This window comes from Chiloscyllium plagiosum, unplaced genomic scaffold (assembly GCF_037043375.1).
Source record: "Chiloscyllium plagiosum isolate Xiang-an unplaced genomic scaffold, Cpla_swu_hap1 HiC_scaffold_8, whole genome shotgun sequence".
NCBI lineage: Eukaryota > Metazoa > Chordata > Chondrichthyes > Orectolobiformes > Hemiscylliidae > Chiloscyllium > Chiloscyllium plagiosum.
The window spans coordinates 68,845,432-68,864,190 of record NW_028270146.1 but is presented as its reverse complement, the minus strand read 5'-3'; the positions used below and the strand labels follow the sequence as shown (position 1 = coordinate 68,864,190).

Here is an 18,759-nt window from a genome sequence, read left to right as displayed (position 1 = left end):
CTTGGGCGTGACCCCCGAACAAGAGTCCTTTCACAATGCCTTATTTTCAGAGCAAGAGGTGCAGGAAGCTGTGAAGCAGCTTCAGAGTGGAAAGGTGCCCGGTCCTAACGGACCTCCCAGTGAATTCTATAAGGAATTTATAAACATTGTCAGGCCCGATGCTCAGCATGCTCAAAGACTCATACGGTCATGATTATCTCCCGCCACCTCTAAGAGAGGCCAATATTTCATTTATTCTTAAAAAAGGGAAGGTCCCGGACGACTGTGCTTTGTTTAGGCCCATTTCACTCTTAAATGTGGACTCCAAAATCCTGTCTCAGACTCTCGCATTAAGGCTGGAGACTGTGTTATCTTCTACTATTAAAGAGGATCAGACAAGCTTCATAAAGGGTCGCAGATCCTCCAGTAATCTTAGGAGGCTGCTTAATGTAATTCAAGCATGTCAACAACAGTCAATGCAGGGATTGGTGATTTCTCTAGATGCAGAGAAGGCATTTGACAGAGTTGAGTGGCTGTACCTTGATTGTACTCTGGAGCGGTTTGGTTTGGATGAAGTCTTTATAAGATGGGTAAAGGATTTCTACAGTGACCCTTTCAATGCGGTCATCACCAATGGGGTATGATCAAGCCAGTTTAACATTTTTAGAGGCTGCCGACAGGACTGTCCCCTTTCACCATTGCTTTTTCCATTGGCGATTGAACCATTGCTGGAGGCCATTCAGAGGGATCCTAATATATCAGCTCCAGAAGTGGGGTCAAAATACTCTTTGATAGTTTTGTAGGCATAAGATTTCATTGTACGTGGACGATGTCCTCATTTTCTTGTCAGATTCAGCAGTTTTGGTGCCTTGCCTGATACAATGCATCAGTGTGTTTGACGCCTTTTCAGGGTACAAAATCAGAGGCTATGCTGATGGTGGTCTTACGAAGGTGCTAGGTCATGAGGGCAAATATCGATTCCCATTTAAGTGGCCGCAGGGAGGTTTTGTGTGTTCGGGCTTTTTCATCACACCAGTTCTTGATTGGTTGTTCAAAGTTAATTTTGGTCAATTATTCAACAAAATGAAACAAGACCTTCAAAGATGGGAGGCGTTTCCGGTCTCATAGTTAGATTGGATAGCACTTATTAAGATGAATATACTGCTCCATTTGTTGTACCCTATACGGATGCGCCCCCTGATTTTCGATAAGCAAATGTTCAAGCGACTGAATGGCTGCTTCAGCTCTTTTATTTGGCATTGTAAGCGACCCCTTATTAAATTAGCTAAACTACAATTGCCTCATAGATTGGGAATGGATCTCCCAGACATTAAAAACTATCAACTAAGCTCACTTTTATCTTAGGTGAATGATTGGGATTGTGGGACCCTCTTTCAATATGGTTAGATATCTAAACCTCTCAGGAATGGTGCGCCCTTACTAGTTTGCTGTTTTTGGACAAAATGAGGACAGTTAGAGAATATTGCCATAACCCAATAGTTATCAATACTGTTAGAGCATGGAGGGTAATTCAGCAGAGGGAACGCAATATTGGCAAAACATCTTCTCTTACATCTATAGACGGTATGCTGGGTTTTCAACCAAGGATGATAGATTCAGGATTCAAACATTGGGTAGCTAGGGGTGTGTCTTGCATAAGCGATTTATTTGAGGGAGACATAATCTATGCACTTGCACACACAGATTTCTCTGTTCCTCCACACTGCCAAGAATCCTGTCTTTAACCCTATATTCAGCATTCGAGTTCGACCTTTCAAAATGCATCACTTTGCATTTATCCAGGTTGAACTCCATTTGCCATTTCTCAGCCCAGCTCTGCATCCTGTCTATGTCGCCCTGCAGCCTACTGTAGCCCTCTATACTATCAATGACACCTCCAACCTTTGTGTTATCTGCAAATTTACTAACTCACCCCTCAACCTCCTCATCCAAGTCATTTATAAAAACTACAAAGTGCAGAGGCCCAAGAACAGAGCCCTGCGGGACCCCACTCAACACTATCCTCCAGGCAGAATACTTCCCATCTACAACCTCTCTCTGCCTTCTGTCAGCCAGCCAATTCTGAATCCAGATAGCAAAATCTCCCTGTATCCCAAACCTCCCGACTTTATGAATGAGCCTTCTGTGGGGAACCCTATCAAATGCCTTGCTGAAGTCCATATACACCACATCCACTGCTCGACCGTCGTCGACCTGTCTTGACCACATCTTTGGACGGTGGGAGGAAACCGGAGCACCTGGAGATGCAGACACAGGGAGAATGTGCAAACTCCACACAGCCTGACACCCGAGGCTGGAATTGAACCTGGGTCTGTGAGGCAGCAGTGCTAACCACTGAGTCACTGTGCAAACCTCCTTTCAAATTAACATAGCAATAATGGACTGAATAGCCCCATGTCAAAAATTCTTCTATGTTAATTAAATTAAATACAAATTAAAGTTCCTTCTTATGCTAAACTTCTGAACCTGTATAGCACACCACCTACTGTAACACCAAATGCAAAATGTTTATTCACCAAGTAACATACAAGGCATCTAATGTTAATTGTGTATTACTTGCATGCAAGTGATAGTAGCAATTGGGGAGTCACTTATGGTCCAACTGCTGCCATTGGATAAGGAGGTGCATGTTTGTCATGTGTAAATCTGTAAATAATTTCATGCAAAAGTGTAAAGTGTGGATATAGCTTCACCATAAAGTGTGATTTTCTGAAAGATTAAATCTAATGACACTGCCAATTAATGTAAAATGTCTTACTGTGTTCACCAATACCAGTTGGAAAGCCAATCAGTTTGACTGAGCTGAGAGGTCATTAGTCTGTTTTGCTTGACAGCTTACTGAAAGAACTCCTTCAAGTACAACACGGTTAAATCATAGAAATGTTCAGTACAGAAGGAGCCCACTCATCCATCATGTCCATGTTGGTTAGCTAAAACACTAGCCTTGCCTAAACCTACATTCTGACATTTTGTCCGTAACTCTATAACTTCCAGATTTTTAAGGATTTGTTCTGTTCCCTTTTGACACAGAAACAGAAAGTGATGGTGAAACTCAGTAAGTTTGCCAGCATCTGTGGAGAGAAAAAAACAGAGTTGAGATTTTGAGACCAAACTGACTTCTCCAGATCCCAGAAAGACTTTGGATTATTAGACTAGGAACATGAACTCTATTTTCCTCTCCATGGTTGTTGCCAGACCTGTGGTGTTTCTCCAACACTTTCTGTCTTTATTTTTATTTCAGATCTTCAGCAAATGCTGAATTTTGCTTTTACTTCCCTTTTTAAAATAAGTTATGGTATCAGATTCCACTATTTTTTCAGACCCTGATACCTTTCTGAAAGCCAAAGATCCATTCATCAGAAAGATTGGATTTTATTCACTCTATCAAGCCTTTGCAGTATCTTGACAACCTCTATCCAGCCATTTTTAACCTTCTCTGCTTCAAGGGGAACAGCTCAATCAGGGGAACACCTCTTCTCAAAACTGAAGTCTCTCATAATGTATGGTGACATAGTGGAAGTGATAATGGTAATGTCACTGGTATGATAAGTCATAAGTTTCAACCCCAGGGCATCAATGTGGACTTCAACAGTTTCCTCATTTCCTCTTCCCCCACCTCACCCCAGTTCCAAACTTCCAGCTCAGCACTGTCCCCATGACTTGTCCTACCTGCCTACCTTCTTTTCCACCTATCCACTCAACCCTCCTCCTTGACCTATCACCTTCATCCCCTCCCCCACTCACCTATTTTACTCTATGCTACTTTCTCCCCACCCCCACTCTCCTCTAGCTTATCTCTCCACCCTTCAGGCTCTCTGCCTTTATTCCTGATGAAGGGCTTTTGCCCAAAACGTCGATTTTACTGCTCCTCGGATGCTGCCTGAACTGCTGTGCTCTTCCAGCACCACTAATCCAGAATCTGGTTTCCAGCATTCTGCAGTTATCGTTTTTACCAAGTCACAACTACGGTCTAATGTCTTGGGGCCATGGTTACAAATACCACCATAGCAGATGATGGATTTGATTTTTTTTTTAAAAAGAACTGAAATTAAAAAGCTTACCTAATTGTAACCATTGTTGTAAAACCCCACCTGGTTTGCTAAAGTCATTTAAGAATTGTAGTTTGGCCTACATGTGACTCCAAACCTACAACAATCCTAACTATCCTATGAGCTTGTCTATGATTAGAGTAGTGCTGGAAAAGCACAGCAGGTCAGGCAGCTTCCAAGGAGCAGTAAAATCGACATTTCAGGCAAAAGCCCTTCATCAGGAATGAGGCTGGGAGCCTTAGGGGTGGAGAGATAAATGGGAGGGGGCGGTGCTTGGGAGAAGGTAACTGAGAGTGCAATAGGTAGATGGAGGTGAGGGTAAAGGTGATAGGTCAGAGAGGAGGGTGGAGAGGACAGGTGGGAAGGAAGATTGACAGGTGGGTCAGGTCATGAGGACGGTGAAGGAGCTTGTCTATGTTGACCTGGCTAGTGCTGCCCCCATCCCACGAATGAATTTTAAAAATCTGATAAACCTTCTCTAGTCTTGTTTTAAGACCTTTCTATCTTTTCTGAAATTTGCTGCACAGAATTGTCCATAATACTTTAGCTGAAATCAAACTAGTGATTATAAAATCTTAGCCTAATCTCTTTGCTCTTTTATATTATTTTCCACTATGTATAAACCCAGGGAACTGATTTGTTTTTCTAATCATCAGGTCAATGTGCTTTGTTACCTTTAGGATCTATATGGTCCCTGCTCAAATATAATTTACAAAATAATCCCAGTCATGGTATGTATTGGGGTTTCCTAATGTTTGTAATGCAAGATGTGAACTGTAAATCATAGATTTAGGCATGATTCCATTATTGAAAAATTAGCTGCAAACAATGAGTCCATAAAGCATTTGAAATACTCAAGAGTTCTAGTGGAATCTTTGGGCAAAGACAGAATTGTTTCGAGTTGAATGTGGAAATGATGAAGCAGGCCACTAATACTGGGAGATGAAGACCTTCTGCTCGAAACATCGACTTGCCTGCTCCTTGGGTACTGCCTGACCTGCTGTGCTTTTCCAGCACCACACTTTTTGACTGAGGCAACTAATACATCAAATGAAAGACTTCCCCAATGACTAAGTACATACTTTAAACCTTACTCCCTGGAGATGAGCAGCCTCAAAGATTCAGGTCCAAGTCCCTCCCAGATTTTAAGCAGACTCTCTTCCTCCTGCCATCCAGTCTTATTTGAAGCCATTCCATTCAACCTTCTAAATATCCTCAAAACTGGAGAATACTGACATCCTGCAGCAAGGCCCACTCTGATAATTCTTTGCTTGTTACGTTTCCATCAGGATTGTTTCTTTGAACATCTGTCTTCAAGCAGAATTAGTATTATTACCAACTGTTCATCTCACAGGCATTTTAGTTTCACCTTACATTAGAAGGCTTGCTTTAAAAGATAATCATTTTGGAAAATTCTGCACTTGCAAGAAAATATACAGTTGTTTACTTATTTTTCAATCATTTTACTTGTACATATATAGAGAGAGCAGGAATGGTTTTAGGCTGTATACAGTTACCTGACAAATTAGTGTTTTCTGTATTATGATGTGGATCACACAGAGTATAACTGTAAACCTATGATACCCAGTACAGCATAGCCACGCAAAGGATGATTGATAAGACTGTGACATATTAACCCATTTACAATACACATGATAAAGTTAATTTTAGACTAGAAGAAATGCTTATGCCTTCACATTTTATATGTATTGGGAGGGAGCCTGAGCCTTAATATGGATCAATATTCGATGTGAGTCAAATTGACTAGACTTTAGGTTATTACCAAGAAAATCAAATTGTCATATCAATTTCATATTGGTAATAACATGTAATTTAAAATCATTTACCTTCTGGGTCAACAAAAATAAATAAAAACCTGACCCACTGTGTCTGGCAGCATTAACTTCTATTGATCAGTAATTGCATTTCACGACTTCTTTGGATCATCTAATCAGAGTGAAAATTTCCATTACGTTAGAATGAACCTATGTCAATTTTATAAAAGCTTCATTATGTTTAGTTGCATGGTAAGGAAAATTGAGCTTCGTAAAAATTGTGCATTCTTTCATTCTGTCGTAATCAATCTTTCAAAACAACACTAATACGTCGTTCTTACTCTTCTGTGCAGGAGGTCTTCGGTCACAGTGGTAGCATGCCCCTTGTCTCAGCTGGAAGTTCTGGGTTTGATTCCCTCGTCAATACTTGTTGGTTGTGAAAGATGCATTTTTAATGTGGCCAAACAGGTTGACTGTCAGGCTGTAAATCCTTCCAATTTGCCTGATTGCAAGTGGTAAAAGTGGGAGAGGTTCCTGGTCAGCCATACTGCAAAAGGCAATGGTATATTTTATCCATAAATGTCGACCAATCCAACGGAAGTCCATGGCTTAGCATTTAGAATGAGGGCAGGATAAAAAGCAGACAAGCACACTGTTCTGTTCTAACCTGAGTACTGGAACATAGAATTGGCTCAGCCAGAAAGCTGAAGGTGTATCTGGTTTATTACCTTCCATCATGAAAGTCACGTGATCCACCTATAAAATGAGCATTCCATAATTCTATTATCATTTAACATTACAATTCAGTTACTTTTACTACAATAAATGTCATAATTCATAAAATCTGATAATTTTGACATGTTTTCTTATTAATTCGTTCATAATATTAGGAACAATACAGCAAATACTCTTCCCCAGTTAATACAGTAACTTTCTGCTCCATCCATAATGTTCCATAAGATATGATAGCAGTAAAGAAATGGCAGACTGCAAACATAAAATTGTATTGATATGCAAATCCTTAATGTTTAAGTATTATATCATATTAAGTATTGACTCATAGTTCACAGCACTTGTTTATGAGTCATATGATAAAATTCAATTAATACATAATCAGTGCCTCAATATTGAACCTTTTTTTAATGAATATTTGTTTCAAAAAGGTATTTCTCATCTTCACAATGAATTCCAAAAGATGCTGAACAGCTTATTGCTAATCTCAGACCATACTTGCATTGCAGTTGAAAAAGATAAATCATTTACTTCTTTTCTAAAAAAAGAATTGCTTGGGACATACGCCTTTGATATATTCCAAGCAGAAACCCATCAATCAAGAGCAGCAAATTGGTACAACATCCTGCTGTTAGTTTTGTCCAGAAATACAGGATGGGGACTCATTATTGCAGACCTGTTCTGGTATCCAATGAAAATGCCATTAAATGGTATTAGTATTTAAATCTCTCCTCAATCAACAACTGTTGAGCTGCTAATTAATTGCGAAAACCCAGCCCCTCACCATCTTCTTAATGTTACATAAATCAGGTCACAAATATTTTGCCTATTCTACTGGGCATAGTACAAATAATCCCGCTCGAGCATCAGACATGCTTAATTGAGAAATCAAAGACTGGTTTGAGGACTCTCCAACAGATTTTCCTTACTGTAGTGTACCAGTGTGCTCCCATTCATCCAATGTGTGTAACTTAGCCCAGATGAAATGTAGGTTAGTATCCCATATTTGCCAAGTATCAATGGCACAAAGACCTGATGTACCCTCACTAAATTACATTTCTGTCCTTTTTACTGGTTATCTTTGTTTTGTTTATTTCAGACATACCGGATAAAATTTCCTTATGCAATGATGGTGGACACATACAATTACAATATATGAAATGAGTACATTTTTACATTTGAATGTCTCAATGAATTCTTCACTAATTCAATACAATTATTCAAATAAGATTGTCTACTGACAAACTTAAATTGCTGGAGTTTTTGTTCTTTACTTTAAAACTTAACATGTTGTATATCTAGACAAATTGTTTTATAGAGAACATGTTCAGTTTCTGATTCTCAGAGGTTATTTTCTTGCTGTGTCATATTTTAATTTTCTTACTTTAATATTTTCCACAAGGCTTGTTCTGTTCAAGCATTTAATAAATTAGATATTGACCTTTCAATTCATTTCAGAAAATAAATTGATTGTGAAGTCTAACTATGAAGTTGCAGGAGACTAAAGCTATAAAAGAAAATGCATTCCAATCCTACATCTGACAGGCAGCACAGGCATTTTGACCTGATAGTTTCTGTCTAAATTCCTCCATCTCCAGTCTAAATGTCATGTTTGCATGAGAAAAACAGAAGAATTTCATTACTTTCAATTTACTAAAAGTTGGTACTTCGCTGTACTGGAGATGTTTGTGGGGAGTGGGAACTCTCATCAAGATAACAATGGATTTCATAAGAGTATTTCTGCATTTGGGGCTCTCATCTTGTAAGTGATGTTTATGCTAGAACACTTAAGATAAGCTTTTGATTATTTCTTTGGCATCCTACTGGAGGTCAAGTGAGGTCAACTTATCATCCTATGGTTAAAATAAACATAAGCTCACATGAAATATGAGTAGGAATAGGCTTTCAGCCAACCATACCATTCATTAAGACCATGTCCAACCTTCTATCTCAACTGTATCTTCCTGTAACATCACCACATTCGATGATTCTCACATCTAAAAATTCTGATGAAGAGCTTATGCTCAAAACGTTGACTCTCTTGCTCCTCAGATGCTGCCTGACCAGCTGTGCTTTTCCAGCACCACACTTTTTGACATCTAAAAGTATATTAATCTAGATCTTGCATCTACTCAGCAACTGAATATTCATAGTTGTCCTAGTGAATAAGTCCAAAGACTCACAACACATTTAGTGAAGATATTTCTCTTTGTCTCAGTTCAAAATGACCAAATCTTTACTCTAACAGTATGATACCACCTTCCTCCTCCTCCTCCCACCCCTAGGCAATACAACAATTTGTCCACCAGGCATGAAAGCAAACATCAGAACTGAACTGAAAATGAATTAAATGAAGGTTAGCAATAGTTGGTTCTGCAATGGAACTTACAATGACTTCACACGAAATAACTAAATGGGATGTGGCAGGATCAGAATAAGGGTTAATATTATACATAATGCATATTGATGAAACAGAGTTGGCAACAAAACAATTGATTTTTAAAATCAAATTTGTATCTTTATTCTTTAACAAAAGTAGTACACGAAGTGATCTGCTTTCAAATGTGAAAAAGCATAATCAAGCATGTTAAAAAATATAAAAACCAATGAAGAATAACTCTTACAACTTACATTCCATTTTCCCATTAATACTGAAACAGCAGTTATCTCTTTTTTAAGTAGTCTTATCTTTTACGGTTACATCAGCAAAAAGAATTCAATCTGAAAAGTAGACATTTTAACAAGATACTTCCAATATGTTTCTGAGTAACAGAAAATATAATAAAGTCTCCATAAAATAACAGAAAATAATATAATAATACCTAAACAATTTTGAACTAAATAATTTTGAGCAAATATTCCAGTGATATACATTGTTACCAAGATAATAATTAACACTGTTGTAATAGCATTAGAGAGTATGTTGTGTTGAATGATACTTAAATTCATTTATAATGAAATGTTATCAGTAATAAGATACTTACTATTCTGCAAGAACGGACTTTCTAAATTCCTATTCATTTCTATTTTTACCGGAGACATTCCATCCTAATCCTAATATTATGAGATAATTGCTTATTGTTCTTGGTAAACGTAATCATCTGTTTTATTCAGTTTCTTGGATGTCTAATGCTGTTTTGTAATCAATGATAGCTTCTTTAATCAAACCCAAATGGCCCCGGACGTCTGCACGGAGTTTGTAATATAAAGCATCATCCGGCATTAGCTGCAGTGCTGTAAAAATATGAGACAAGCAAGTCAACAGCAGAACAAACACAAATTTTAATTCAACTTCCTTATTTGTTTTAGCTGAATCATAGGGCATATATTTAAAGCAGAAAGATCATGTCTTCGGCATTAAACCAGGGATTCCCAATCTGGAGGTCTGGATGCTAAGTGGGACCATGACCTCTCAGACCACCATGCAGCACTGATGAACTTATAACAATTGTGTAGTTGTAGTCTCACTCTCTCAGTTCTCACTTCGGGGTCACAACAATGAATAAACCTCAAAATGAGATCATATAGGAAAAATGGGAAGCACTGCATTCAAATGTATGTTGTGTTTTGTTCAGGTCTCTTTAGATGTTTTGTACTCTGAAAATATTGTCACAGTTTAGTAGCATTTCATAGCAAAAGGAATAAGCCATTCAGCCCCTTGAGCCTAATCTGTCATCATCTATCTCATCTCTAATTTCCCACATTACATTCAGTCTTGTCATTAGTTTCCATAAATCTATTGATTTCTGCTGAACAATGGGAGTCTGTTTTCACCTCTCCATGATGCTGGGAATATGCTTGTAACATATTGTGGAAATAGAAGGAAAATGTGTGGTTTTTAATGCAAATTGATACAGGGCACATGGTATAACGAGTCACAAGGTTATATGCAAATAAGATCATGGGAAATGATGTAATTTCGCACAATAGAACATGGAACATAGAACATTACAGCTTAGTATAGGCCCTTCGGCCTGTGAAACCAATCTGAAGCCAATCTAACCTACATTATTCCATTTTCATCCATATGTCTAACAATGACCATTTAAAAGCCTTTAAAGTTGGCGAGTCTACTGTTGCAGGCAGGCCATTCCATGCCACTACTACTCTCTGAGTAAAGAAACTACCTTTGACATCTGTCCTATATCTATCACCCCTCAATTTAAAGCTATGTCCCCTCATGCTAGCCATTACCATCCGAGGAGAAAGGCTTTCACTGTCTGCCCTAACTAACCCTCTGATTATCATATTTGTCTCAATTAAGTCACCACTCACCCTTCTTCTTTCTCACAAAAACAGCCTCAAGTCCCTCAGCCTTTCCTCGTAAGATCTTCTCTCCATACAAGGCAACATCCTACTAAACCTTCTCTGAACTCTTTCCAAAGCTTCCTCATCATTCCTATAATGCGGTGACCAGAACTGTACGCAATACTCCAAGTGCAGCTGCACCAGAGATTTGTACAGCTGCAGCATGACATCATGGCTCCGAAGCTCAATCCCTCTACTAATAAAAGCTAACACACCGTATGCCCTCTTAATGACCCTATCAACCTGGGTGACAACTTTCAGGAATCTATGTAAATGGACACCAAGATCTCTCTACTCAACTACACTACCAAAAGTCTTACCATTAGCCCAGTACTCTGTATTCTTGTTACTCCTTCCAAACTGAATCACCTCATACTTTTCTGCAATAAACTCCATTTGCCACCTCTCAGCCCAGCTCTGCAGCTTATCTATATCCCTCTGTATCTTAAAACATCTTTTGGCACTATCCACAACTCCACTGACCTTAATGTCATCCAGAAATTCTATGCCTTCTATGCCCTCATTCAGGTTATTTATAAAAATGACAAACAGAAGTAGCACCAAAACAGATCCTTGTGGTGTACCACTCGTAACTGAACTCCAGGATGAACATTTCTCATCAACCACAACCGTCTGTCTTCTATCAGCTAGCCAATTTCTGATCACCCTCAATCCCATGCCTCCATTTTTATGCAACAGCCTACCATGCATAACCTTATCAAACACCTTATTGAAATCCATAAACCCACATCAACTGCTTTGTCCTCATCCACCTGTTTGGTAACCTTCTCAAAGAACTCAGTAAGGTTTGTGAGGCATGATCTACCCTTCACAAAACCGTGTTGACTAACCTTAATAAACTTATTATTTTCTAGATGATTATAAATCCTATCTTTATAACCCTTTCCAACACTTTATCCACAACGGAAGTAAGGCTCGCTGATCTATAATTACCAGGGTTGTCACTACTCCCCTTCTTGAACAAGGGAACAACATTGGCTATCCTCCAGTCTTCTGGCACTATTCCTGCAGACAATGATGACATAAAGATCAAAGCCAAAGGCTCTGTAATCTCCTCCTTGACTTCCCACTGAATCCTAGAATAAATCCCATCTGTCCCGGGGAATTATCTATTTTCACATTTTCCAGAATTGTTAACACCTCCTCCTTGTGAACCTGAATCCCATCTAGTCTAGTAACCTATATCTCAGTATTCTCCTCAACAATATTATTTTTTCCAGTTTGAATACTGATGAAAAAATATTCATTTAGCACTTCCCCATCTCCTCTGACTCTACGTCCAACTTCCCGCTACTGTCCTTCATTGGCCCTAATCTTACTCTAGTCATTCTTTTATTCCTGATATACCTATAGAAAGCCTGAGGGTTTTCCTTGAATGTGTCCGCCAAAAACTTGTCCCCTCCTGGCTCTTCTTCGCGCTGTCTTTAGGTCTTCCCTGGCTAACTTGTAACTCTCAAGCATCCTAACTGAGCCTTCACATTTCATCCTTACATAAGCCTTCCTTTTTCTCTTGACAAGAGGTTCAACTTCTTTAGTAAACCACTGCTCCCTCGCTCAACCACTTCCTCCCTGCCAGACAGGTACATACTTATCAAGGACACGCTGTTCCTTGAATAAGCTCCACATTTCAATTGTGCCCATCTCCTGCAGTTTCCTTCCCCATCCTGTGCATCCTAAATCTTGACTAATCACATCATAATTGCCTTTCCCCCAGCTATAACTCTTGTCCTGTGGTATATACATATCCTTTTCTATTGCTAAAGTAAACATTACCGAACTGTGGTCACTATCACCAAAGTGCTCACCTACCTCCAAATCTAACACCTAGCTGGGTTCATTACCCAGTACCAAATCGAATGTGGCCTCACCCCTTGTTGCCCTGTCTACATACTGTGTCAGGAAACCCTCCTGCACATATTGGACAAAAACTGACCCATCTAAAGTATTCCCAGTCAATAAATGGAATGTAATGATATGGTCTTGTTGTCTTGCTGTCTTGTGTAAAGATTAAGTCACAGTTAGAGTTTGTTCCTGTTAAAGTTAAGTAAATGTTCTTTTAAACCATTCCTGAGCAGACTCAATAATTATTCTTTAGAAAAACAATAAGATCAAGAATATTATAAGGTAACAATTTACAATATTGTGAAAATTTCTTGATTTACGTTCATGTATATAAAATCTGGGATTTACTAGAAGCCCTGTGAAAATCAGTGAGATTGACAGACAGTAGAAGTGTAAACAGCAGAATAGACAATTAGCTAACTGCCAAAGAAAAAAGAAAATGCAGAATTAAGAATATCAGTTGAATGGATTTTGTGATTAGAGGCAAAGGAGCAATGCTAGCTGTTGATAATATCAACATACACGCACAGACTTTTGTTGTACTCCAGCACTGGGGATCTTTTGGTTATGTAAAATTGCACAGCATCTGGAATCTGACACAGTGGAACAGGGCCAAACACAGTACAGCTCCTTAACCAATCAGATTGAAGAACTGCTACTCAAACAAGCAGACAATGAAATTTGGTGTCATGATAGTGGTAAAACTGGACTATCAATTTTTGACTTCTATCTTCTTATTTTTAATACCCTGAGCTTTACATGGACTTAATTTGTTTTTAAAAGGAAATGCAGAGATTAACATGGCCACAGTCATCATCTGATGGCAGGTAGATTCAACTAATTAACTATCAATAAAAAACTCAGTGTAAAGTGATGTCAACATGTCATGAAACCAGCCCTCAGATCTCCTGATTGATTTATACTTTCTGTAAGTTTTATATATAAGAAATAGTTTGGTCAGAGAGGGCCTGAATGAAATGTGCCTCATAGTTTCACCTCTTCGAGGACCATACCACTCGACAGGGCAAACAAAGGAAAGCATAGCAAACTACATTACTCAAAAGTGTACTGTAGGGCATCACCTGATTAAACCATGCACCAAAACAGTACCTCCAGGTCATGATGGGCTGCTCAAATGTGAGCACTATAAGCAAATGACGTAAATTGTACCATCTCTGTGCCTCCCACTCAGCTTACATAAAGGTATCCCTTGTCCTGTAGAAACCATCCAGATAGTTTCAATGGTGACATGAAGAGCTGTAGAACCCTGATCTGATGGAGCACGAAGGCATCCTGGTTGTGAGCTCACTTCTGTTAAAAGCACATTTTGTAGTCACAGTCCAGAGAGTGAAGCTCTTCCTGTTGATAAATATTATTGGCTGCTCATAAAGCATTATGATCACCACATGGCTGCAACTGATAATGCCCTGCATCTTCAGGGATCCAGAGGATGCAATGATGTGCTGATGTTTGACAGATGCTAATCCTTAGAATAAACCAGAGGTGAAGAAGATCAAGATGAAATTATCTTTCAAATTTACAGGTAGGACATATTAACAGTACTGCAAGGTCTGAAATCTTCCTAAACAGTGGTGCAAATCTCAGACGCAAATCTGCTTCCATAGGTACAAGCTCCAAATTTCCTTATATGTCCAAGTATAAAAAACGTTGTTGTGGTTCTGTTCGCCGAGCTGGAAGTTTTTGTTGCAAACGTTTCGTCCCCTGGCTAGGCGACATCATCAGTGCTTGGGAGCCTCCTGCGAAGCGCTTCTTTGATGTTTCCTCCGGTGTTTATAGTGGCCTGTCCCTGCCGCTTCCGGTTGTCAGTTTCAGCTGTCCGCTGTAGTGGTTAATATATTGGGTCCAGGTCTAGGTGTTTGTTGATGGAGTTTGTGGATGAATGCCATGCCTCTAGGAATTCCCTGGCTGTTCTCTGTCTGGCTTGCCCTATAATGGTAGTGTTGTCCCAGTCGAATTCATGTTGCTTGTTGTCTGCGTGTGTGGCTACTAAGGATAGCTGGTCGTGTCGTTTCGTGGCTAGTTGATGTTCATGTATGCGGATTGTTAGCTGTCTTCCTGTTTGTCCTATATAGTGTTTTGTGCAGTCCTTGCATGGTATTTTGTACACTACATTAGTTTTGCTCATGTTGGGTATCGGGTCCTTCGTTCTGGTGAGTTGTTGTCTGAGCGTGGCTGTTGGTTTGTGTGCCGTTATGAGTCCTAGGGGTCGCAGTAGAACAGGCTGTCACCATAGGACAGAACAGGACAACACACCTCAAAAAAACGGCACTAAAAGAAAAAATGGCCAAACTAACACACAACAAAGAGGACACTACAACACACACCTGGGTTAAAAACCTCTCCCACAGACAGCTCACAGACACGGAAAGAACAATACTGGCCAAGGGACTCAACTACAACCACAGGGACGCCAAGACAGCAGACTTCCTAGCAGCACTAGAATGCACACTCAGGAACAATAGACTGACAGAAGAGACACAACAAACAGTGAGACAAACTGTCATACCTATGATAATAAGGAAAAGACAAACACATAACCTCAACACCAAGGAGAGGGAAGCACTGAAATCACTAAGAAACGATAAGAACATAATCATACTACCAGCAGATAAAGGCAGAATGACGGTCATCCTAGATAAATTAGATTACATCCAAAAAGCACAACAACTACTTGCAGATATCAACACCTACCAAATGAAGGAATTTGACCCCACACCACAACTCACCAATAGGATAAATAACACACTAAGGAATCTACAAAAAAACGGACAGATAACCAGAGCTGACCTACAAAGTATGAAACCGGAAAGCAACAACACCCCCAGATTCTATGGATTACCTAAAGTACACAAACCAGACATCCCACTCAGACCCATAGTATCACTACCAGGGACACCATCATACAAACTGGCCAAAGAACTACAACAGAAACTGAAACACCTGGTCAGCGGATCCAAACACTCTATACAATCAACACAGGAATTCTTGGACATCATCAGAAATATACACATAGACAAAGAAGAAACCATGATATCATTCGACGTGACGGCACTGTTCACTTCGATTGACAAAACCCTAGCCAGAGAAACAATAGCCAACCTACTGGACATAAAGAACAGAAAACAGGACGCTGAACCTATCAACAAAGACGGCATACTTAAACTACTGGACTTGTGCCTCAAAACACTATATAGGACAAACAGGAAGACAGCTAACAATCCGCATACATGAACATCAACTAGCCACGAAACGACACGACCAGCTATCCTTAGTAGCCACACACGCAGACAACAAGCAACATGAATTCGACTGGGACAACACTACCATTATAGGGCAAGCCAGACAGAGAACAGCCAGGGAATTCCTAGAGGCATGGCATTCATCCACAAACTCCATCAACAAACATATTGACCTGGACCCAATATACCAAACACTACAGCGGACAGCTGAAACTGACAACCGGAAGCGGCAGGGACAGACCACTATAAACACCGGAGGAAACATCAAAGAAGCGCTTCGCAGGAGGCTCCCAAGCACTGATGATGTCGCCTAGCCAGGGGACGAAACGTTTGCAACAAAAACTTCCAGCTTGGCGAACAGAACCACAACAACGAGCACCCGAGCTACAAATCTTCGCACAAATGTATAAAAAAAGTCTTGCATTTATGTAGCACTTTTTCCAACCATTAAACAAATCACTTTAAAATCAATGGAATACTTATTGACTTGTAGTAATCATTGTGATGTAAGAAAACCAACAGCTAATTTTCACACTCTCTCACAAACATCGGAGATAATTACCAAATTATCTGTTTTTGTTAAGGGATAAATATTGGCCAAGACATTGGAGATAACTTGCTTGCTCCTTTTCAAAATCTTACCAGGGGAACTTTAACATCCATCCAAAGTGGGCAAAGGCACTTTAGTTTAGCATCCCATTCAACATTTCCAACAGTATTGTACTCTATCAGTACTGCACAGAAGTGCCCCATTTGATTATTTTACTCAAGCTCTGCCATGAGACTTCAAACTAGAAACTTGCAACTCAGAGACAACTGAGCCTCAGCTGGAACAACTATATTTTGGAGGTACACTCAATGCTGAAAAATGACACTTATTGCCTTCTTGTTTCTTCTTTTCCTCTGCACCGCTGATTTCTGGGCTGTGCCTCTGTTCCTGAGGATGATTGCTACTCATCAGTATCTCTGAGTACTTTAATTCCATTTCAACAGTTGCCCACCCAGGGTTTATGGCTCCACAATCCCTATAGGATCATGACATTCTCAACTGACTGAATGCACACAGACCACTTGCTCTATTTCCCAACTGTTTCTCAATACAAGTATGTTCTTTCATCAGTCCAATTCATAGAATGACACAGTCATCACTGTCTCCCGATTGGGTTAGTACTGACCTTTGTTCGGCCTGTTTCAGTCTGCATTTCAAACCTTCCCATAGAAATGTTGCCTCACCCGAACAATTGGAAAAACTCATTAAACCACTTAATTAGCCAATTTTCTGATCTGGCAGGTTGCTGGACCTCACCTTTCCACCTTCTCAGCAAAATTGCTAACTATCTAAATGATATCAGGAAATGTACGTACTCACGCAGCACAGTTTCTTCCCCCATTTGACCACCACTTAGCAAGAATCCTTCAATCTGATTCGGTGAAGTACTTTTCTGACTCTTGGCCTGTTCATACACACAGTCTCCTTGGAGATGACACACTCTTGAAACATACAAACAATTATTGGCTCAGGCTTGAAGGGCCGAAGGGCCTGTTCCTGGGCTGTAAATTTTCTTTGTTCTTTGTTCTATTATAGACCATACTCCAAAGTCCATCACTGGGGCAACATTCATCCATTCACACATTCAGGTACATAGTAGCTGAATGATATGAGATAGCCACCACTTTTCTTTGCATTTTTGGACAATATAAATTTCATATGGAAGCAGTTTTGGTTCTGTGACTTCTGTCTCTGAAAATAATGGTCTCAATGTTCGTCAGTCATTGTCAGGAGCCAGTTTTGAATGTTATGCATCTGATTGTCAATTTGGCAGCTAGGAAATTGAAATTAGAATATAAATTGCACCACTGTTAAATCACTTCATTTTAACAATAGAGTTTGCTTAAGGAAAATGAAGCTGACAATCTTACATTCTGGAAAATAAAAATAAATAGAAAAATTGGCATCCTGGGGACTATAAGTTGTGGAGAATTGTGGTTTTCTAGCATGTATCGTGTACCATATGTGATCCTGTAACTTTAATAAAACTGAGCCCAAAATATTCAAACCACAGATGTGTCTTCTTCAGATGCCATATTGCAAGTTAATGTATTAACCAATGAAAATCTTCAGCTTTCTGACATTTAATAATCCAGGCACAAAGCCAGGAACATCTCAGTTTTTTAACTCAGTTATAAACAAGTAGCGTAAGATAAGATGAACTTGATTTATCTGATATCTTTAAAGTAGAAAAGCATCCCAAAGTTATTTTGTGGCAACTAATTAGAGAAATATACAAGACAAAGCAATTATGAGGAGATGACCAAAAGCTTGGCCAAACAGGTCAATCATATGGCAGACATAAAAGAAGGAGAAGGGGTGAATGAGGAAGAGGAATGTGGTAAGAAATGGGAAGATCATGGGATGATTAGCCCATAAAGATGATGCAAAAAGGGGAGAAAACGGGCAGAATGTGACTTAGTGGTTAGCACTTCGGCCTCACAGCACCGGGGGTCTGGGTTCGATTCCCACCTTGGGTGACTGTCTGTGTGGAGTTTGCATGTTCTCTCTGTGTCTGCATGGGTGCTCCAGTTTCCTCCCACAGTTAAAAGATGTGCAGGTTAGGTGAAATGCTGATGGGAAATTGCCCAATAGTGTCTCGGGATGTGCAAGCTAAGTGGGTTAGCCATGTGAAATGCGAGGTTATGGGGGTAAGGTGTGTCTTGCTAGGGTGCTTTTTGGAGGGTCGGTGCAAAATCAATGGGCCAAATGGCCTCTTTCCA

General features: G+C 39.6%; 2 protein-coding genes across 4 annotated transcripts in view; one reads left to right on the top strand and one right to left on the bottom strand.

Annotated features, from left to right (window-relative positions):
• The window catches only part of LOC122553687 (uncharacterized), a 258,177-nt gene that overhangs the window by 219,752 nt on the left and 19,666 nt on the right, over nucleotides 1-18,759 (top strand). The window lies entirely within an intron of this gene.
• Nucleotides 9,190-18,759, bottom strand: part of ttc6 (tetratricopeptide repeat domain 6) — a 228,555-nt gene continuing 218,985 nt past the window's right edge. The window contains exon 31 of the mRNA XM_043698490.2: nucleotides 9,190-9,790. Coding sequence (XP_043554425.2) covers nucleotides 9,663-9,790 — 128 coding nt within the window. The 3' untranslated portion in view covers nucleotides 9,190-9,662. The remainder of the gene's footprint in view (nucleotides 9,791-18,759) is intronic.